Source organism: Melospiza georgiana, chromosome 5, assembly GCF_028018845.1.
Source record: "Melospiza georgiana isolate bMelGeo1 chromosome 5, bMelGeo1.pri, whole genome shotgun sequence".
Lineage (NCBI taxonomy): Eukaryota > Metazoa > Chordata > Aves > Passeriformes > Passerellidae > Melospiza > Melospiza georgiana.
Window position 1 is genome coordinate 61,595,024 of NC_080434.1, and position 23,623 is coordinate 61,618,646.

The 23,623-nt window shown below is 35.1% G+C and overlaps 1 protein-coding gene across 5 annotated transcripts in view; it reads left to right on the forward strand.

The window, feature by feature from the left end:
* The window catches only part of SLIT2 (slit guidance ligand 2), a 256,998-nt gene that overhangs the window by 138,654 nt on the left and 94,721 nt on the right, over nucleotides 1-23,623 (forward strand). For all 5 annotated transcript variants that reach the window (XM_058024095.1, XM_058024098.1, XM_058024096.1 and 2 more), the window contains exons 5-6: nucleotides 11,076-11,147; nucleotides 20,288-20,359. In XM_058024095.1, the coding sequence (XP_057880078.1) occupies nucleotides 11,076-11,147; nucleotides 20,288-20,359 (144 nt within the window). The remainder of the gene's footprint in view (nucleotides 1-11,075; nucleotides 11,148-20,287; nucleotides 20,360-23,623) is intronic.

Below are 23,623 nucleotides of genomic sequence, written 5' to 3' on the forward strand. Positions count from 1 at the left end.
CAGAAAAAATAGTTGTATAAAATTGGTCACCATGATAAGTAGCAATGATTGCAGCTTAGCTGTTGTCAGGTTTTTTTAATCATCCATGGTAATCGTTATAATAATTTGCTTTGGTTTCTTCCACTGTTTTAGCATAGTTTTTGGCACTGACAAGCAACAGCCTTAAAGCCTGAAGTATCAGTGCTTCATATATATTAGGCACCTACACATATCATATAAAGCTAAGACTGTACAATAAATCTGTCCTACCAAGCAATCAGGCCATCTCGAGAGACAATCCCCAAATTGCATCATTCAGCTCAAATGCATGAAGAGTGAGCACAGTGATACTGAGCATTAATGGTCCACAAGATCTTTTCTAGTTTGCTCTCCAAATTTTCCCCTGTCCCTTGACAAATTGTTCAAGGTTAGTTTTACTGCTAGGAAACACTTGAACTACTCAGGTTATTATCAGAGTAAAAGTTTGGAGCTATACTTCATAAAAAATGTCCGTGTCCAGGGATGTAATTATTACTTGTCTGTATTGGAATTGCAGCTCTGCATAATGGGATTGGATCAGGAGTCTACTCTGCTCTGTTTTGAAGAAACAGGAATTGCCACAGCTTTCTGAGTGATATTTCAGAAGAGAATATACAGGGTTGTAGGCTGTGTAGTGATACTAGACGATGTACCAGACAACCTTTCAATCAGTTCCTGAAAGTGCTTGCAGTTTCAATTCCACAGCAGGTGAAACAATATTAAATATTAAAGACATGTTGACAGCTGCAAACTTGTTCTAAAAAAGAAGTTTTGTTACAGGGAAAAGTAGTGATAGATTTTTTTAGATACTGTTGAAGAGGTCTTTTGGAAAATTAAAAATGCCATCTCATCTATTCTTAATGTGAGCAGATCCCCAGCCAAGCCAAATGGATGTTTCAGCCATGCATATGCTGAGTGTCTAATGTACCAGAAGAAGTGAAAGTTACCCAGCAGAATCTTGTTTTATTCTTTTAAAGCTCTTAACATTTTCAAGTCTGTCAAGTGTAATAGTTGATTAAAGATTAATCACCAAATCACCTATCAGAGACTAGTAAAATGAAAATAGCAGAATCTTTACCCTTTGCCTACATAGAAACACTCTTTTGTGGCCTTGTATGAAAAAATGACACATAAAGATTTGTTATTTTTACTTTTCCTTCAATTCCAACCTGCTAAAGGGAAAGGAGAGGAAAATCCATGAATGAAACCCGTGCTTAACCTAAACCTCCCCTGGCACAGTTTGAGACCATTTCCTCTTGTCCTGTCCCTTGTTATGCAGGAGAAGAGACTGATCCCCACCTGTCCAGTCTCCTTTGAGGCAGTCACAGAGAGCAATAAGGTTTTCCCTGAGCCTCTTTTTCACCAGGCTAAACACCCTCAGCTCCCTCAGCTGCTCCTCAGCAGGGTTGTGCCCCAGACCCTACAGCACCCCCAATTGCCCTCTGGATGCTCTCCAGCCCCTCAATGCCTTTTTTGTGCTGCAGAGCCCAGAGCACAGCAGGACACAGCACCTGAGGCGCAGCCCCAGCACCCATGTGCATATTTTACACATATACATCCACATGGGTAAAAGTCATTTTGCACTCTGCAAGCTCCAAGTGGGGCTGTAGGTCAGCACTGCCCTCACGCAGCACAGCTGTGCTGGCCTGGGCCCTGGCAGCAATCACAGTGCTATCAGGGATTCATGATAAATCAGTAAAATGTCACTCAGTGCCTTCCTGCAGCTTGGCCAGTTTGAGACTGTATGGAGGATAAAGATTTGTCAGCTTTTTTCTTTAGGAGGTGAGGACTTCTTAAGAGCTTCAAGGTTTTTGTTTTTTTTTTTTTTTTTTTTTTTTTTTTTATGAAAAGGATTATGCCAAAGCCAAATTTGAAGTAGTATTGCAATTCTCTCTGAAACTGTGGGTGGTCCTTTCCTCTTTAGGAGCTACAACATGTAGTTTCTCTCCTGTTTTGTTTTGGGGATTTTGTAGTCTAAACAAAAGAGAATTATGTATTAATTTAGTGGAACAGGCTATTAAAGACTGCTTTCCTTTTCAAAAATAATTTCTAAGGCTCCAATAAAATTCATGTGTGGTCCTAATACTCCTATTTTATTGCACAATTAGCATTTTCCCTGCTAGACCACTCTAGAAAAATAAAGAATAAATAGTGAATCTCCTTAAGCAATTATTTTCAGTAGTATCAAAGCATACAAATTGATTTAAGTACACTTTTGGACACATTGTAGAGTGGAATTGATTTTGCAGCCCATGGGTTAACTTTTCTGCCAAGACAGAGATTGGACGTTTTGGCTTGGTCCAAACCCAAAATGTATTCCTATTAAAAAGTAAACGGTCTAGTACTTGTACTCTGTGCTATTTAGATTTAGAAATCATTGATTACTAATACTAAAAATTATAAATATGTTATGCATTATATTGCATGGCTGTAAAGAGTCAGGCTGTTTCTCAAACAAAAGAAAGAAGATTATCACTAAGTATCGGAATTCAAAATTTGGATGACTTAAACTAAATGTTAAGGTTGAAGGTACTGATAAACTCTGGAGGCTACCAGTCCTACTATTGTGTAGTGTGTTACTTTTTCTCTTTTGCTGTCTATGTTCTGTAATACATAAATGATCTCTCTTCTTAAATAAATAATAGATAAAGTGGATTAAAAGATATAATGCTGAAATAATGCAGATAATAGTACGCCAAAAGCTATAATAAGAAGTACATTTTGATTCCATAACAGATTTATAAATGGATGACATTTAAAAAACCTCAAGCATTAAGAATGAAAGAAGCATGAATGATATAATCAAAAGTGCTATCATTAAAAAATGAGACATGAAAGTGGGCAGGGAAATTTAGTCTGAATATTCTTAGGGAAAAAGAAAGCATTCCTTACCATGGGAATTGCAGTGACTCTAACCATTCAGTCCGTGTTGCAGTGAAGATTGCCCTGTGTTGTGAAATGTGAAATATTCACTTGGGCAATGTAGCACACCATGGCCCAGGGAGTGATCCTGCTTTGGCGTGAGAATAGGTTCTGTGCCTACTGTGTGCAGCATCTGAATCTCTAGGGAGTCAGCAGGGCAAATGGAAATTAGTGATGCAGAGAGAACCTGAAATTCTGTCATCTAAATCTTTCTCATCAGTTTTGTGCTCCTCAGCATGGTACTGATCCATGCTGCTGCTGCTCTGTACTGCCTTGGTTTCCCCATCTGTAAAAGGAGGTTAATAGTAGCTTTCTAATACATGAAATTTTAATCCTCCTATGGGAAGCAGCAGCAATAATGATTTACAGAACTAATGTTTGAAATTATAATTTATAGGTTTTATCTTCATGAGAGGATATATATGTGCTGTAGAGACCTATTAGCTACTGCTGGTATTATTGGACACCTTTTGTGTCTTCAATATGAAGAGAAATCGCTGCAAAGATTGTTTTACTAAAGAACAGAAGAATAAAACCATTGAAATTAATAGGAAGCTAACTAATTTATTTCACAGTCAAAGAATAATGGTACAGCAGTTTTTGATTGTTTGATTTTGTTTCTTTGTTTGTTTTGCTTTCTCAGAACAAGAGTTTAGACTGAATTTTTAATTATATATTTTTAAACGTTTTCTTGTTCCATCATAATTGATCTGTAGATCTGCCAGAAAGCTATGCCTACTAAAAGGACATGACAAGCCATTTGGGTATAAGATTATCTTCATGAATAAGTGATGCCATACAGTAGTAACTGTATAAAGTTAAAGCCAAACATATGTCAGTATTCCAACAATTAACTGGCTAAGCCTCATTTGACTGATGGGAAGGGTATTTAGTTGTCTGCATATATTAATGTATTTGCTGAACATGGGATAAAAAAAAATGTTCTGTTATAATTAATCATTTGTGTTTGTTTAGTAAGCTCATGTTACAATATGATATATTGCTGCCATGATGGAATTCCTGATAGGCTTCAGTAGCTTCAGTTCACCTGAGCTACTGATTTAAAGGAGCTGTCTCTCCAGGATGCTCCCCCTGCATTAACACCACAATTTTCAGTGGCATCTGTATTCTTGATGACTTTGTACTTTGCTTTGATTTTTTTGATTACATAGTTTTGAAAATAATTTTCACATTTATGTGCTTTATCCTGATACAATAAAACTTGTGGTTGTCAAAGCATGCCTCTGTAGCATTCAGAAAAGGTCTTAGATTAAATTCCTAGGCATGCTGGAACTTTGCAGTTTGGTTGTATAGTGATAAATGAAGTTTCATCAGCAGGAAAAAATCCATCTGATCAGAACTTTTCCATGTTAAAACAAGACACCTAATACAGAGTAGAAAAATGTATTTATTCAAATTTTGGAAGTAGAAAACTGTCATTTTAGAAATGAAATCCAAGTCAGAGATCCAGTGAAACATAAAAAATCTACTTTGGCATTTCATTCTCTGCTCTTTGCATTGGAAAGCCCATGGCTATGGCAGCTTTGCTGCCAGTGTTCACGATAACGTGAAATAACCTTTTGCCATACTTCTCTGGAAACATTTCACTTGAAACACTTGAAACTTGGGGCTGTGGCTCCCTTGTCTTATGCTGTCATGTTGCAGCATATTCACACCTTCCATATCTCAGATTTTGCTGCTGGTGTTTTCAGTGCCTCCCAGTGAGGCAGAGCTCTTTGTTTCCCTAAGATCAAAGCCAGGGGAGTAAATAATAACGCTTGGTTCTTGATCTGGAATAGCTTTGAGGTTTTAGATAGCCTGCCTCATTAATGTGATGGTGGCTGAAGAAGTATCTCGGACCATGCAAGACCTCACAGATATCTTCATGCAGTCCAGGATCCAGCGAGCAGCCTGTGCCAGAGCATGTTTCACAGGCTCTTTCTGCAAGGAGCTTCCCAGTGAATAGGTAGGGGGTGTCTTCTCCCTGCCACCTGTATTTTTTAAGGGGTACTCAAATACAGAAATACTGTAGGAACACTGAACAGTACTGAAGATAAAGCCAATGGTAATAAAAACAGCTGAAATGGACAGGACCAGTTGATATTCATAAATTAACTGTTGGTTAGTTTTACTGTTTTAGGATAAATGTCTAATTGATACTTAATGTATCAATACATATTAATGTTCCTAAAAAGAAGTTATTACTTGTTCCATCAAAATAATCTGATTGACCTAGGTAATGATTGTCCCTTTCAACTCAACTATCCTATTAAAAAATATGATGTTTGGTTTTTTTTTCACCATCTTTGTATTACAAATGAAATCCCGAGTCCAAATTCATATGTTTGGCTTTCAGTCCAATAATTTAAATAATCCTCATTCTTTTTATTTCTTTGAAGGCCTGGTAGTCTCATTTTCTATGAGTCTTTGCCACTTTATACAGGCATGGAGGATTTACTGCAAAGTATAGTTACCTAATGTTAAAAGTGTTGTTTTCCAGTAAGGGAGAAGTACTTAGCAAGGCTCACTTCATTCATGTCACGAATACATAAATAATGATCAGGATGCCAGTCATGAAATAGCCACTTTCTGAGATGTTTTTATAAACTGGCATAAATAAACTGGTAAGAATTCAGTACTTAGTTAGGCTGAATATTTCTGCCTTTTCCTTTAAAAATCAGTACACATTAGTCATTCCCAGTACTCAGTACTTTGTAAAGTACAGAATGGCAGTATAGATTTATGATATCTGTGGTCAGACACAGAGGGAGGTTAAACCATTGAGGAAAATAAAATTACAAGTAATTAAATTTACAAGCAGGTTTGCCATCTTCAAAAGATTTAGTGTTTCAGAACGAACAATGATTTAGCCATGCAACAAAACTGTGATACAGCCTTAACAGTTTATGATATAGATATTTTATGTGATGTTTCAATTTATATAATTAAAAATTGAGCACTCCTTTTAAGGGTATATAGGATATTCAGCTGAGAGCCATACATGGTGAGTAATAAAATAACTGCAATGCAGTACTTTGCATTTTTTAAGAGCTGAAACATTCCATCAGGATCATTAATTTAGGGTTATCTCAGGGCTTTATCTTCAAATAAGAAAGCAATACTGTATATAAGTCAAGGTTTTTTTCTGAGAACAGGTTAGTATCTTCTATTGGTATGAATTTCAAATGTTCACAGGACTCCAAGCTTTGAGGTTTTTTCCCTGATACACCTCTATCTCCTATCCAGTAAATATGATAAATATAACTGTACCATTTCCATCTCATTCTTAGGAAGGATTCAGTAGTAACAAGGTTTTTGACAAGGTCTTCCTGCTATTTCCACAAGCTAAATGCATTCTCATTACCAATGTATTCTTGGAGAAAAAAAGTCTGCATGCACAAAATGAAGCTGTTGGGGGAGGAAGGGTGGGGCAGAGGTGTTTGGGCTTTTTTTGATGGAGTTGTTTTCATGATTGATTTTTTTTCTTAGTTCATTGGTTTGTGAAATGCAGAAATCTACATTCTTTTAGCCATAATTTCAAATTAGACAGGTTAAGTTGCTTTGTCAGAATATCCAAATTAAATTTTTAATCTTTGAAAATTGGTTTAAAAGCTGAGGTATATGTGCTTATCAGAATCCATTGCATGTAAATTGCCATTATCCAGTTTGTTTAAAAATAAATTATATTTTACATAAGCATGGTAATTGCAGAATTTACTTCATCACAAATCTTAGAGAATCTCTAGTTGTTCTGTCTTTATTGATGAGTTTGAATGCTTGTATAGACTATATTAATTATAAAAAGTAATTATTTAGATGCAGCATATTTAGTCTTTGATTTAAAAACATGCTCCTGACCTTCAAAGAGAGAAAAAATAGTATGCAAGTTTTTCAAAACAGTGCTGCAGTTGGGCAACAATTCAGAAATCTTTGTGCATTCTTTACTGTGTATCTTCACTTACAGTGGGATTCAGCTTTGTTTGCTTTATGGATTTGGTTTTCTGTTTTTGCATTTGGGAGAATGGGGCTGCAGCCAGAATATTACAACTCAGAAGAATGCTCGACATATTTGCATCTTAAACTTATCTGAAAGAATCCACTGTGCCCAGGCTGGTTTGTGCATCTAGAGCAGCAGCAATGCTCATTTGTGCCTCCTCAAAAAGTCTCTGTCAGCTGCTGCCACTCTGCCTCACCCAGGAGGCTTTTGGGGCCAATCTGCAATTTAACCCCTGTACTACCTTTTAACCTGAGGGAACGAATGTGAGAGTTGTCCTTGAGAACATCTCACACTCAGAGAGACTGAAGTTACACCTGGCCCCGGGCACAGGTTTGGGGATCTGGAGCAAGGGGGAGCAATAGAGGGCAAGGAACAAAGGTGCTCTGCCCACCACTGAATGACACCAATGAAGGCAACGGATTTGCACTGAGGAATTGTCTTGAAAGGTCAATGTCTAAGGTACTCCCCTTCAGACTTAATAATTTGGTGTATATCCTTCTAGGAATTATACAATAGAGTCAAGAACAATTTAGTTGAAAGAGGCCTCTATGACAGCCAGAATCTGCATAAAGATGAATTTGTCAAAATATCTCACTAAATCATTGTGCTCTATTAAAGAAAAAAATTCTCACATAGCCTTGGCTTTTTCACTCTAGCTGTATTTTTTATTCAATTCTGCTGTTCCAAAGGTATTCTGGATTTTAATGTAAGGTCTTGGACTGTAATATTAATGGAGAATAATTTGTTCCAGTGAAAATATCTTGGTCAGATTGACACTTTGTAATGTGAATCAGGTTAATGCCTTTTTAAAAAAAAATACAGATCTAGTCTTATAAAGGTAGTATGTTTTGTTGGATCTTGGCTTAAATATTCTTAGATATTCTGAGATATTCTTTCATTTTAAGGGGATCGATTGCCATCATAGAGCCTCTATTCAAAGGCTGCCTATTTTTGAAATAGAAGATTATGCCTGCATAGTTATAAGTGCAGCAATACAATGACCATCAGGCTGAAAAGGAGTTTTGCACCTTTCTTCACTACAGAATATAAGTTGCAAAGTCAAATCAATGTAATCTAATGGCGTGCAAAATTGGCTGGTTCTATCTACAAAATAGATTTTTGCCCCATTTCCTATGAAAGTCACAATACGCCTTGTGCTGCTTGTGGCCTTTATTTTTGAGCAGTCTAAGAATTGCGGTGGAATGAGTTCAAAGATCAATAAAAAAGACCACATGCAGCTTCTGAGTTGTGAAATGTAGGTGTAATTTATGCAAGAAGAAAAAGTTGAATGTTTGTTTAAGCCCCTCAAGGTTTTTATAAGGAAGTTTTTTTACACTGAGTAGATAAGAACTTGAAGCAATCAATAAATAATTACTAAAATTTTTCCTGCTATAAGGAAAATAGTATTCTTTATGAGAAGTAGAATTTAGCAGTGTGGAAATGAACTTACACTTTTGTTACAGAAACAGTTCCAAGTTTCCCAAACCAGCTGATGCATTGCAAAAAAATTACTTTTGGGAAACAGCATTTGCCAACCTTACTTAGCTCTCCAGATTTAAATGTATGCTTTAAACAATGCCTTGTTCAGCAAGGTTGGGAACCTTTGCAGTCAAGTAGTTTACATTTGAAATTAGCTAAAATTACCAGGGAACACCATACTTCAGTCTGCTTGAGCTTGTGCTGCAGGGAAATGGTGTTGACTCTGCCGACCCAGCAGTAAATCTGGCCTGCAATTAGTTTGTCTGTGTCCTTTGCATTTGCATACACACAGACATACCTGTGCACAATGGCTCTGTGTACTGGCTGTTGAGGGACCTGGCACAGTAGCTGTCATTTGTAGGTCCTTGCGTTTGTGCCAAAATTTCTCATGGAAACAAAGATTTTGACCACTAACATTCTCTATTAGATTTTTTAAAATAATTTACAGTCGGCCTCAATATTGTTCATCTTTCACTCTTTTTAATTATATAAAATGGTGAGTGATGATACACTATCAAATGCCATGAAAAGCTTAATGCACCATTGCCCATTATCTCCTGCAGTAAATATTTACGAGTACAGCAGTGGCTCACGTAGATATATACATATATCTGTGTTATAAACTAATCATTGGTCATGATACAAATCACTACTGCTAGCTTAGCCACTTCACACACAATTTTTATACAGGTAAAATGTATTAGTCAATTAGACAGAAATGTAAATATAGATATTTGCGTTTTATGCTTATAAGGGAATTTTTCTCCAAGGAAGTTGGCTGTTAAATCATGTTACCGTAACAAATGCTGAAGGCTGCTTTTTCATTCATTGCCACTGAATTTATTGTCAGAGCAGTACAGTCATATCCCATTTCAAGATTACTTAGGTGGCTTGAAAATTAAATCACAGCTCACAAATTCTCTTTTTTCACACACGATTAATAATACTAAAATTGCGTCTAGATTTAAGTATACTTTGCAAGATATTGCAGTGCAATTAGGTGCATGAACTATGAAAGATTTAGTAAATATAAAGTGATTTTCCATAAATTAACAATGAATTGGATAATACAAAATTGCTGCAATGTATGTGGAATTATATTCAAAATAATTACATTTATATAAATTTTGTTAAAGTTGGGCAAAATGGGGTTTTATAGAGTCCTCAAATTGTGTTTTGCAAGTTCATAAATCTGAAATGGATCTTCAGGAGTTATTGCTCAGAACTGGAAATATGAGCTCATGCTAGATTACATTTTAGAGAAAGAATATATCAAAAGCATGACTTCTTATATCCAATGATTCTTGCTTGTTCACTTAATCTGAGCTACATCTCTTAATTCTGTGCAAAGTTTTGCACTGTTTCTCTAAAAATTCTTTCTGAAAAACATCCTCTAAAGATGTCTCCAAATCTCAAGGTAAAGAAACTTTACTTCTGCTAGGATCTGGATTGCATTTGGTGTGCTTTTAGAGTAAAGATCCTGGGTTGGTTTTAGCAAAATGAAATCTAGTTAACTACAAGAGAACTGCTTTGCAAATGGACTTAAAATCCCTGTGTAGAGATTCCTGTACACACCTGATTTGTTTGTACATTTTTATTCAGATGTTTAGGAAAGCTTCTTCATATAATTGTGTTCCTCATATTGTGTATAGATAGTTGCATCTTGGAAGGTTTCCAAAAGAAGGTCTGATTTCATAATTTTAATACAGCAAGGTAGATAGGTCCCCTTGCAAAACTTCAAACATTCATGTACCATGTGTGATAGGTGTGTTTGGCCCAGGGAAGCAAACTATTCTCTGAGGTAAAACCTCCAAACTGCATGTGGTATAGATACAGCAATAAAGACTTTCATGCACTGGTCTTCTTCTATTGCACTGCATCACTGTTAATAGTGCACAGCATAAATGAAAAGTTCTGCATCCTAGTTTGCTTTTGGTTTTTTTCATTTTCTCTGTCTCCTCTGCTGCTGTCTTCAGTTCTCTATATTTTATTTTCAGTATTGACCAGTGAAGGACAAAAATGTGTCTGTATTTCAGAAAAAATAAAGGGCTGTTTATTCTTACCTTCAGCAAAAAAACACTACTGAACAATAATTTTATAAGCATTTTAATAATATTTTTCTTTTGTAAAAGATAATAATTCCAGATGACATGATACAGCTGATTGTTCAGGGATTTTGGGGAGGAATATTAGATGTCTGCTGCAGAATGTATTTTAATTCCTTCTTTTAAAATATATGATGCTTGACACTGAAACAAAAGTCAGAAACACATTGATCTCAGATACTACACAGCTGCATTGTTGTTTCTCAATAGCTCACTATTTGTTCTATTTGCTGGATTTCTGTCTTCCTTACATAAAGCTGAATATACCATCAAACATGGACTTGGAATGGTTGAAAAGTGAAAACACTTCTACCGGATTTTTTTTTTATGTTTTGGCATATATGTTGTTATTTTCTAAAGGAACTGCCTAGTGTGACAGAGATAAACAATTTTGACTGTTATTGCTGCTTCTTTTCTTCAGTTACAAATCAGTTAATGTAATAAAATAAGCTTCATTGAAAATATTGACTGAACCATAATGGCTGAATTTTTTTTTTTGTTATACACGAAACTAAATATATATAGCACTTTTACATTTATATTTTTCTTCTTAGTGATCTTAGTGAAAATCAGATTCAAGCAATACCAAGGAAGGCATTCCGAGGAGCAGTAGACATAAAAAATCTGTAAGTATTTTCTTCCTTCCATATATTCTGGTGATAATGCTTTGTAGATACAGTGCTCTTTTTTTTCTTTTTTTTTCTTTTTTTGTCAGATATCTTTTTTCTAAAAACTGTTACAGCTGCTTAAGGAATATCTGCATCATACTGATGTCATTTGTTTGTGCAAAATACTTGAACGGATGTTAAACATCCTCAAATTGCCTTATGGAAATGTAAAAAATTGAAGTAAGTTGAAGACAACATGGCATTGTAACTATTAGTCTATGAAACTGCGTTAAATATTTGAATGTCAGGCAATTTGAAATATTTTATGGTTTCATGTGGAAAAAATCATTTTGCCTTGGCTTTAAAAGTTTGTCTTTTGTTTGCTTGCATAAAGAAAGAAAAGTCATGCTATATTACCTAGTTTTGCTAGCATATGTTTTTATGCTTGTGTGACTGTTTTACTTGCTCAATTTTCTTCTATTGTCTTTTCTGAAAGAAAGATACTTTCCTGGAGATAGTGACTTTGAAGTTCACAGACAGGTTTTGAATTCTTATGGTTTCTAAATGTGGAAATATGTGAGTTTCAAGACAAAGCAAAGCAGTAACTTTTCTACTTCCTGTTCAGAGTGGTGAGGCATTTTAGTGGGTTGAACAAGCCAAACAACCTGAAGACTGTGATGAACTTCTGTAGTAGGAAACAATAGTTATTCACTCAAAAGCTTCAACACCTGCTGTAAAGCCAAGGACTCATCACTTACAAATAGCCTGCAAAGACAGAGGACATGCAATAATAGGTTTCAGAAAGACTATGGAGCTTCCAGAGGGATGCAGCTGTGAAAAAATATGATTGCTATATAATGTGGTATCAATAAATATAGGGAAATATTAGGTTATAGGAGGCTTTCATGTTATTCCTGCTGAAAAAAAAAATTATTAATTAAAGTTGCCAGTGCTAAAGTAGAAAGACAAACATTCTAGTTGTATTGCTTTGAAAACAGCAATTGATGTATCCTCAGTAGAAGAGGATGGGCTAAGAAGCCCTTCACTTTTCTGTCTGCCTGTGATGGAATCCACTTCATTCTGCTGCCTGCAGCACTGCACACAAATTGGTGAGGAAAATGTCTTTTGGAGATTCAGCAGAACGCCCAAGAATTTGGCCTACTACAGTTCTTCCCTGCAATGAAATTCTGTCATACCTTAGTGGAAAACATCATTATGTTCAGCTTTGTTGTGTTCAAAAACATGCAAGCGCTTGTGATTCTCAAAGTAGCTTTTTTACTCTATTTAATTGACAGTTTGGGTTTTTATTCAGACCTAGTCCCACCACTGTGCATGGTCAAAAAGAGGTCTGGCTACAAGAAGCCTGCATTTTTTTGCATGATCTTTTGTATGTGAAAATTTATATAGTCACAGAAATGAACCTATATTGTAGAATTAGCAGCATTATTGAAAATATTTTAGTGGCAAAGTAGTAGTTTATAATATAGGTGTACTTACATATTGTAAGAAAATTCCAGTTAAAAGCTGCATTAGGATGCTAATCTTTATCTGAGATACAATTTTTATCTTAGTGTGAATTTTTAAGCTAAGGATCCTGAATTATGTCTGAAACTTGCATAAAACAATAGCTGTGTCCTTTAAAGTGCTTCTCTTTTTAGGAGATTATTTTAAAAAGATAAAATCATAAACACCATAGCATTGCCACAAATTTCAAACCATATCTGTGGCCTTTATTTTTTATTCTGATAGGATAAATACTACAAATATCTCCTCATTAATTGTCCCAGGAAAAAAAAAATCAAACCCTTAATCTGAAAATTTCATGATCCCTCTAAAATTGCTCTGCAGAATGACCAATTAATTAATGGGGTGAGCTGGGTAGATTCTACTACAGCATTTATATAACTAGATCAGGCTATTTTGCCTTTCCTAGAATCTTTGGTGAGGAGAGACAAACCCCAGCTTTCCATCTAGCCTTGGTCACTACTTAGAGAAGACAGATAGACAGAAGTTGTATTTAATTGTTGAAGAAAATTAAGGAGACACTTGATAGGTGACGGGTGTAGCAGGTGTCACGATTCAAAGAGGAATTGAACTATCTGTCAGGAGGTTGTAGCCAATTGTTTGTCAGTCTCTTTCCCAAGTAACAAGTAAGAGGATAAGAATGGATATGGGGGAAAATATCTTCACCAAAAAATTTTTTAAGGTTTGTAATGGGTGACTGGGGGAAGAGATTGTGTCACCATAAGCTGGAGGTATTCAGAAATGTGTAGGTATGGCACTAAGAGACAGGATTGAGCAGTGAACTTGGCAGTGTCAGGGTTAAAATTTAACTCCATGATCTTAGAGATCTTTTCCAACCTAAATGATTCTATGAGTCCATGAAGGTGATTAACCTGAGGTCCAGGAACCAAATACTTGTGTATCCTTACTAAGAATTGTCATAAGCCGAATTCCATATTTGTTCTAGTTTTCTATTTGTACTAGAAATAATCTAGTAGCTGAGACTTAATGTTAAAGATGTAACTCTTCCAAACTCATCTATGAGATAGATAAAGGTGCAAAGAGAAAAGAAACCTGTATTAGAGCATATTGTATTATATATATATATATATATGTATGTATATATATATATTTATAAATTTGTAGCAACAGTAATTACATCAGTTTCAGTTGAAATTACTAAGCCTTTTCTTTAAACATGAAATGATTGATAACCATCCAGAACAGTAGCTCAGTTAACCTGTTTTAAAAGTGGTTAACCAATTTCACACAATTTGACCTGATAAAGTATTTTATGTTCCTGAATAGAGACTCACCATTCTCTCAATTCCACCAAATACCTTCCTTCTGAATCAGGAATTGGAGTATTTTGGAAAGCATCTTATTGTATACTTCTCAGTGTTTGCAGAGCAAAGAGAATGAGGTGTTTACTCAGATAATCTGAAGGAAACTGCTTCCTGTAAGTTTGATAATGCCACTATAACCTCCTGCAGCATGTTAGCTCTAGAGTCCTCTTGATCTTTCTCCGAAGAAGCTGTCTAGTTTCCATAAAATGCATCCATGGTACTTTCTTTCTGGACATCTTAATGCTCATCTTAATATAGATTCTGTAGAAAATAAAAAGCAAAATGGGCAAGACATGATGAGAATTGACAACACGGGCAACCTGCCACACCCTTGTAGTAAAAAGAATAACAAACCCTGAGAAACATTCAGGCTTCAGAAATGTAATTTACATCTAATTGGAATTACCCAGTTTCCAATTTGTTATGCCTTTCGTCTTAGAAGTGAGAAGAGTTTGGCTCTGTCTGTACTCTCACTGGAGGCAACTGTAGGCAGCAATAAGATCCTCTCTTTCCCCTCTCTCTAACAGCCAAACAAATGCATTTCTTGCTGACCATCCCCAAATGTTATCTGCTTCAGTTCTTGTGGCCCTGTTTGACTCTGTCTTCTACTGGAGAGACCAAAACCAGGTGCCATCTCACAAACTCAGAAGTCATATCAAAAATGCCAGAGTGTCCCAGGCTTCACTCTCACCAATGCAGCCCAGTTGTTTGTAAAGTATTAAGCTTTTCAGTAAAAGTGACAAAAACTGGGGGAAGCTTATGTTGTAGTAGCTCTCCAGACTAGAAATCCAGTATCCATTATTTTGGCAGTTCAAATTAAAAAAACATCTACAGTGTGTCAAAGTTTCAATTTTTCTATTCAAGGAAGTATTCTTGAATGACCTAAAGAGCAATACACTCCATACCCTATAGCTATTGATCTGAGATTGAGAGAAATTAGTGTGAAATTCTGAAAATATAATCCCTAAAGTTACCCCTAACTTGCAAATTTTTCAGGGAGAAGAGTATTCACCAAGACATTAGGTTCTTCAGAGGAGACAGTGGCATCCATTCTGTTTATTTTTAAAAAAATAAAGAGAAATTATCATATAAATGGGAAACTAAACACAGATTTTTTTAATAGACATGTTAATGAATGTTTTGCAGCCCTCACTGGTGATATAGTACTCAAACTGGATGAGAATTAAATTTTCCCAACCTCAGGAATTTTGTTTGTATTTAAGATGGTAAGAAAATGCTTTAGGTGCCCAGATTGCAAGTTTAAATGGGGTTATTTCTGAAGCTGGTTGAATTAGAAAGAAAAATAACTGAATTATTTACAAATTTAAGGCACCACTCAAAGAACAATAGTGCTATGCTCTCCTTTTGAGTAGATTTTTGACTATGATTTTTCCATTTCAAGTGTGTAAAATTTCGTAAGATTCCAGTTTTCTCTTTCTCTGTGTAATTGATGCTTGGCAGAGGATGGAAAGAAATACACTGATATAATGGTGGAACTGTGATGCTTAACATGTGCAATCTCAAATGTCACCAAAAATAGTAGGGCACATCTTCATCATATCTCACGCAAGGATCTTGTGCCCTGGTTTTCTTGTCATGCTCTTGGCCTTTGTTTCGACCACTCTCTTCTTTGTGTTCATTTCTTTCCAGCAAGAGACTGTAGCTGTCATGCCAGGGATAAAGGCTGCAGGGCAATGTAGTGCCTTCACACATTAAATTGCCTGGGGAAATGAAGAATCAGTGAAGAGGGAGGCAATCACCAGCATCCAATCTAAGTCCTTCCCATTATACTAAGCTTTGTCCAAAACTTTGATTGATAATACTTGTTGTTGCCCTTATGCCTCTTTTATGCTGACTGTGAAACATTTAAAGCTGCCACTAGAGACATAAATAAATTTTGTATTAATTATTTTTGGGAAGGATTGAACTTTTAAATTTCAGTTATTAGTAGTTGAAAAAGAGATTCCTGCTGATGTTCTCATTACTTATTTCTTCTCAGATCTTGCATAGAATTCCACTGCAACTGGAAGTATAGTTGTCTATTCATCTGTACAAGTGATGTTCTAAATGCATTGCTTGTCTAAGATATACTTAGATAATCTAGAATTCAATATTTCTCATGCCTGCTCTTACAGGAAATCTCAATTGGACTGCTAGTCTATTCAGCCACCTGCATTTCAAGTTTTCATAAAGAAGGATTTTCACAGGGTGTAGTGAGCTATATTCTGTGTATGCTTAAGATTTTTATTACAATAAAAAATCGCTCTGAAGCCATGAAGGAAAGAATAGATATACTTTTCTAGTGACTCCTAAACCTCTTGTTGCCAAGCAGGTTGGTGACCCTGTGGCCTTTGGGAAAAAAAAAAACAACTTGTTCTTACTGATAGTTAAAATAAATAGCATTTTAGTACCATTTTTAAAGTTTTGTTTTCTTTTAAAAAGTTATTTCTTATTAATCTGATAATATATTTAATACATAACATATAGATTTTTAATTTTGTATTCATCCTCCTTTTGATGACATTCTTTTGTTTAATTTTTACTTTTTTTTTGTATAATTTTCCTCCCATAAGATAATTCTAAGATTAACCAAGTAGAATGCTAGACAATTTTCAGAGGACTGAGCAATTGAACTATAAATCTTCTTGTTTCTAAAACTTCGAGTTTGTTCAGCAAGTATGCATTACTTGGATATAAATATTAACAGCCGTGGGAAACAAGCAGTTCTTGAAGTTTGATAAAAATAAATAAATTCTGGCATGATTTTTTTACATGATTTTTAACTTAATTCCTCTGAAATTACTGATTTGTCACGACACTGAGATTGAGAAATAAGAAATAGGAATCATAACTCAGTTCTGTTGAAAAAAGTAGCTCTTGCAAAGGACCATAAAGTGTCTTCAAACTGTGAAGAACAGGAGAGTAAAGCAGACAGTCGTTTGAATTTTCCAACTTTCAACTTTCTAGGAATGAGTAAAGGATGTTTTCAATGTCAAGAGTCAGATGACAGATTTTTCCTGTATGAGGATAGTAGTTTTTAAATGTATGCAGCATCTTCTGTTAGTCATTAAATGTTCTTCTTGTGGGATAACAAAGCTTATTTTAAGATATTTATTTATCATTATCTGGTAGACAACATATGCCAGAAGGGAAGAAAATATAAGTTAGCAACATGTTTCTACAGCATAAGAGCAATAAACATAAAACATTATAAAGTAAACATATTACTAGTTGAATGCTTATTATTCTTACTATTCTTAATTACTAAACTCATATAAACATTGACATTTTAAGCAGCAGTAGGTTAATTCAGTTAGAATATTTCATATAGAACATACCCAGGTAATGCTGCAGACACATGTGTAAAATCCAGTTAATTGTCTGGGATGGTGGAAGGATTTGGAATGTGACAACTGTTGTTTGGTATCTTATGAGATTCACAGGAATGAAGCTTTGTGAGTGTTGGAGGCAGAAAGGAACAGCAACTTTACAAAAGCATGGAGAGATCCCCCATAGAATAGACCCAAAATGGAGATGGAGCAGGCAGAGAGATCATAAACTGGGGAGAGGGGAAGGATGAGAATGGGCCAGAGTTGCTGGTCCATGTCTGGTCATCTTTGGTTCTCACAGTGTTCTAATAATTTGAAAAGAACAGCTCACGGGGAAAAAAAACTTTCTGAGATGGAATTAGGGTTATTGGTATACTCAATAGCTTAGTGGTGAGAAAGGTTTCATTATGGTATTGGAGATGTTTATGTGTGGTTTTGAAGTCATACTAAAAATAAACAATAGAATGTAACTTAAAATTAGATGAAAATATAATTTTTAATCTCTAGTATTCTTGCTTGCACCTTAAGACATAGCTTAATATATACTTGTTGCTGAGAACCAATTTTATCAAAAAACACAATTCCATTGCTTCAGTCTATCTATTAGAAGGACATCATAAGTTAATGTAACACTGGTTATGAAATAACTTTCAGTTTGGGTCATATATGTAGGGTGGGTACCCTTACCCTTAACCTTTACTTTTACCATAAATTGCTATTAAAGCCAGTCACACCGTCTTCAAAGTCATGTCCCGTTCATAGCTTAAAAAAAAAAAAATATATATATATATATATACATATATATAAAACACCAATTATTCTTCATGGTGTGTGTCTAATCATTTTTATATCATGGTTGTAACTGATGGAAGATAATCTAAAGCATAAAGATTGTAGCATCTTTCAAAGACAGTAATTTTTAAAACTAGGGGATATTTTTCCTCTCCCATCTGCAAACTTCCCTTCCTCATGCTGAAACCAATTCATTAGCTCAGTGCAAATGGAGCAATATTTCTGGTAAGAAGATTTAAATGGAAACAACTCACCCTTCACTAAGGTAGTGATCATGGTGACTCATTAAAGGAAGAAGTCCAAAAGTTTTCCACCACAACTGCTACCAGTCTGGTGGAAGAAATCTGCCTTTCAGCTTGTGTAGGACAAGATTTGCTCAAGTGCTTTCTCGGCTTTAAAAGATTTTCCTTTGTGTATAATGTGGATGATTTAGAAGAAGCTGTGTCAGCACTGATTTATACATTGACAGCTAAGGATAATAAGATATGGGCAAACATACAGCTCACCCTTTTACAGATTAACCTGCAGACTGCATTAGGCAAATTTGATGGCATTAAAAGATTTTTCCAATTTGTCTGGAAACAATTTCTCTTTTGTATTGTGTCAAGGGTAACATTTCATGCCATTGGAGTAATTTAAATAGCTTTGATAAATTGTTTGAGAGGTTATACTGTGTATATATTTTACCATTTTAAAATAAAAAGGCTATTAGCTTAATTGTTAAATGAAATTCATTACTAAAAATTGAAGAAGCCTTAGAAAGTAGACCTAAATATTCCAATACTGCAGCACTGGTGTTGTAACATTGCACCAAAATGATTAAAGATCATATTCAGCAACTGATAGTTTGCATTTAGCTTTCAGTACACAGAAACACAGGCACTGTTACAATTATGACAATATTTTATTCCCTTGTAGTAGTAATTCAGATGAAACTAGAAGAACTTTATGGAAGTTGGTACATTACATTCAGCAGTGGGTCTGATGTTTTATTAATAAAGTAAAATATTATCATAGATTCAGAAAAATCATAAAAACTGCTTTAGTAGAAGTGTCATTAGCCCTGCTAGCTAATATATAATTGAAGACAGAAGGGCAGAGTTTATTTGTATTTTGTTCATTTTCTTGCTATTGTTCACACACATTTACTCATATATATTCTTTGACACTGACAAGTTACCAGCTTGGAGAAGTTTTTAAAGTGAGGTTTTTTATCATCTTTGCTTTGCAAGTCATGCCCTGAAATGCATAAGACAGTATTTATAGGGAAAGCTTTTATCAGCAGAGAAAGATTTTATATCTGCATGGTTGTTAATTTAAGAAGACTTTTTTAATTGGGCTATATGTGCTGTATCAATGTTTTGAATTGAAAAGGTAATAATCATCTTCAGAGAAACGGATCTAAATTTTTCATCACTTCATACTTAAGGATTAATAATGTATGGGATGGATTGCTGAGTTTTGTGTCTAGAATTCGAGTGCTCCATTACAACATGCTATCTGCATATAATTGCAGACAGCACACGAAGTCTGTAGAAAGCCAGATACTGAAGGTTACAGCAGAAACACTACTTTCATTTGAAGCAGAACTACAGGAGATAAGTAAGCAGGTCTGTAAATGCCTCGGACACTGTTATTTCCACACGTAGACGTATTCCAGGAGGTAATTACTGTAAATCCCCTGCAAACCCGGGGGTAACACCTCCCACCTGCTCCAGGCATGCACACACGCAGGGAGACCCCTAAAACTGGTGTCTGTCCCCGGTCCCTGCTGCGGCGCCTGGAATTAACATGCAGCTGGGCTGCTCTGATAAATGGATTCTGTTAGGTCACCGAGGGGATGCGTGTGACATTAAGTGATTTACCGTCCTTTACCTTAATGAAATTGTTTCAGCGAGATGACGCTGAGAGCTTTTAATGGATAGCTTTTCTTGATGTAATGAAATTGCATTCCTTTGGCATTTAATATAAGGTGCAGTTATTATTTACTGGAGCTTTCCCAGCGCCGCCGTGGTGCGCAGGCAGTTGAGAACAAAAAGGGATTTCGGTGGCAGGGTGCAGGCCAGCGCCGGGCGTGCGGCTGCAGCGATGGCCAGAGCCTTCTGCCGCCCCTCCGGGAGCCTTCCCTTCCACCTCGCCCTGCCAGCACGCCTCTCCCTTACAAATGCCTCCCTAATCTGTTTAACAGGCAACTGGATTACAACCAGATCAGCTGCATTGAGGATGGGGCGTTCAGGGCTCTGCGTGACCTGGAAGTGCTGTGAGTATTCCTCGTATCTCTTGCTTGTGGTGAGAGCTCAGTATCTGGGGAGTGCTAATGTAGCAGCTTATCTGCGAGCTGCAGCCTGGTGTCAGGATGCTCTAGTGAAAAGATGTCTTAAAATAATCCACTGTCATGTGCTATAAAATGGTAAGAAGATATGGAGAGGCATGGATACTCCTTTACTCTCCAAGACAGCCATTAAACGTAATAATAATAAAAAAGCCATTGACAGAAACTGTAAGAAAAGAATATATTTCATTTTAAAAAGGGGGAGGGTAGCAGTATTAATGAACCCAATTAATTTTGTACATTATCCATTACTGTTGATGTACTGAACATTTCAGAATTGCTTTTGTTGTATACTCATCATCAGTTTGATCTTTTGATCACTGAGACTCAGTGTAAGGAACAATATGCTATATCTCTTTGACAATCTGGATGTTTTCAAAGAGGCACTTTCTAGCAAATATTACTCCTATATGTTAAGGTGTTTAGCATGTCTATGACAGTAGCTTCTTTTTAAAACATTTTATGTGCATAAATACATTTGTATGTGAAGGAAAATATCTCTTTTTGTGTCACAGATTATTTTTGCAACACTTCTTTGTATACTTTTTTTTTTCACTTTCTTCAAGTAGCTATCAGGGAGGTTAAAGGTAACAAAATTATCATCTGAGAATAGTTACTGTAATGAGCAAAGTGCCTTAGTTCTCAAAGAATCTGAGGCACCAGACACATTCCTGAAATATTTGCTCTGTCAGTCAAAATGACACATTTTATTTGGATTTTCTTCATTAAGAAAAATGAAAGAATTTGTGTATCAGTGAGTTACTTTATGTTAATTTGAATCACACCTGATATATCACAACTTGAGGGTGGTGAGGAAATGTGTTTTGTTGTGTTTGGGTTATTTGGGTTTTTTTAAAATATTCTGAAGAACAGAAGCTTCTCTGGCAATAGTGTCTGCATGTCTAAGAAAACAAAGAGTATGTGAGTAGCTGGTGATAAAAGTTTTTTATTTTTGAACACTAGTTGATTTTACTTATGGGTGAATGAAACTGACAGCCAAATTTGATTTTTTTTTTTTTTTCTTGCAGTCATAGAATAACAAGCCTATTGTTAACTCTGGTACAAAGCCATGTAAAATATACTGTAGGTTCAGTACCACATCTAATTGTTAAGTTAATGATTAGTTGTCTGTCAGTAAATGTGATGTTCTCTGATATTTTTATGTTTGGAACTCTTATATGTGGCAGGATATCTTTTCCAATGATGGCTCAATCTGCTTACTATGGTTTGGTTTGGTTGTTTTGTGTTTTTTTTTTTTTTTTTTTGTTGTTGTTAATATCAGCCTTTCTTTACAAGTGCAAGGGTTAAATTTTTATTAAAAATAGATAAATACAATGTTTTGTGCATTTTTTAATGCTTGCAATTTTAGTGTTCTTGAAAGATCATTCTTGCAGTTGAGGTCAGGGGTGCAATTTTTACACTGATTTCAATGAGTGGGAAAAGAGGAAAGAAAGTTCTAAAATAACAGTCTGCTGAAAAGTAGGTAGTTGGAATTTTTGTGAATGAATATACATAATCTATTGGCATTGTTCAAATACATGACTGAGTGTTTGCTGTCTTGAATTATGTTATGTGATAAAAATTTTGTAAAGATTTATGGCATTTTAAGAAATTGAGATAGATACTTCAAACACTACTGAAGGTTTTGTGTTTAATTAAGCTTCCTTTACAATATGGCTTAAAGAATGAAAGCTGTGTAGCAGACCATACTGTATATGCACTGAGTAGCAAATAAGACTATTCATATTGTTTTCATTTTGAGTCAATTATTTTAACTGAGCAGAGAAAGTAGATATTACTTCAAACTTGAAGTTTGAGGGAAAGCTTTTAAATAGATTGCAATCCAGTTTAGTAACAGTTTGAAATGCTTACCAAAGTAATAAAACTTATAATTTGGTTAAATAATAGTATAATTTTAGAGTCTGTTAGTGTTAAAGATACAAAATAGCCTGAATATTCCTCCCCATGAATTTCTGTGTTAGTTTTCCTTTGTCTTTTTTTTTTTTTTTAAGGAAAATCTGCTGTATTTGGAAAACAGACTATGGGGAAAATATAACACTGACATGTCTACAAAATGGAAACAAGTCAATCACAGTCTTTGCTATAGTATATAACATTTAGGTAAAAGTATTGAACCAACTTTTTTTAAGTACATCTCTGTAATGAAATTAAGTATTTTTATCATTACAGAGGAATAGTTATAACAATAATTTAATTCCATATATATCCCTTACATCTATTCCTATATTTAGTTTTCTTTACCCTGAAAAAATCAATAGCTTCTATATATACAAAATAGCTAGGCAAACATCAAACAGCCGAAATTGGAAATCAAAACATTTGTAGATTTGCCTTCTCTTAACAGCTATGGAAATACTGGCTGATTCCCCTTCATTGAAAATATATTATTTTAAAATCTTGTCAGAAGTTATGCAGGAAGAACTGTGGGAGCCATCATTTACCATGTGGACATTGTAAGAAAACTCTGCCACAATTTACTGACATTTATTCATTAAGACACCTTTTATGGATGTACCCAGTACATTGACCATTTTTTCCTTGGCTTTTTTTTTTTTTGTTATGTTTTGCAAAGGGGCACAGTTCTTCTATTTACTTGTTTGGGTTATTTTTGTTTTCTATTATTCTTCTTTATGTATCCTTAAGAACACACAGGGGAGATCCCTTACTCACAGCAAAAGAAAGATTTAGTACATGGAATGAGTAAGCACACAAAGGTAAAATGCTGCACATTGCACCAGTAATTAATTGCTTGGTTAATGTGGAGATATATAGACTGATCCTGGTCAGGGTGCTGTGATTTTATCTTTCTGTGTTTCAAGATCAGACAGTACAAATAATTTGTTCAAAATAGGAACAAATTACAGTTTTTGGTTAAAAAAAAAGGAAAAAGGAAAATAATTTTCTTTTTCAAAAGGGAGAAAAGCTTTTTTTCAATGGGAGTTATTATTTATTACTGTTCTAGTTACATAGAGCTCATTATCCATTCTGCTCAGATGAGTAATCTCTAAGTCAAATCTGTAAATTCTATTGCTTGCTTCCTTTTTTTGGAGTAAAGCTTGTTTGCATTTTATTTACAGCCTAAAGACAATATTTGACTGTAAGTTAATTCATAAAGTTTTGAATCATTAAAAACTATGTGTAATGAGTATAACGGCCTCTGTAGCCAAGAAT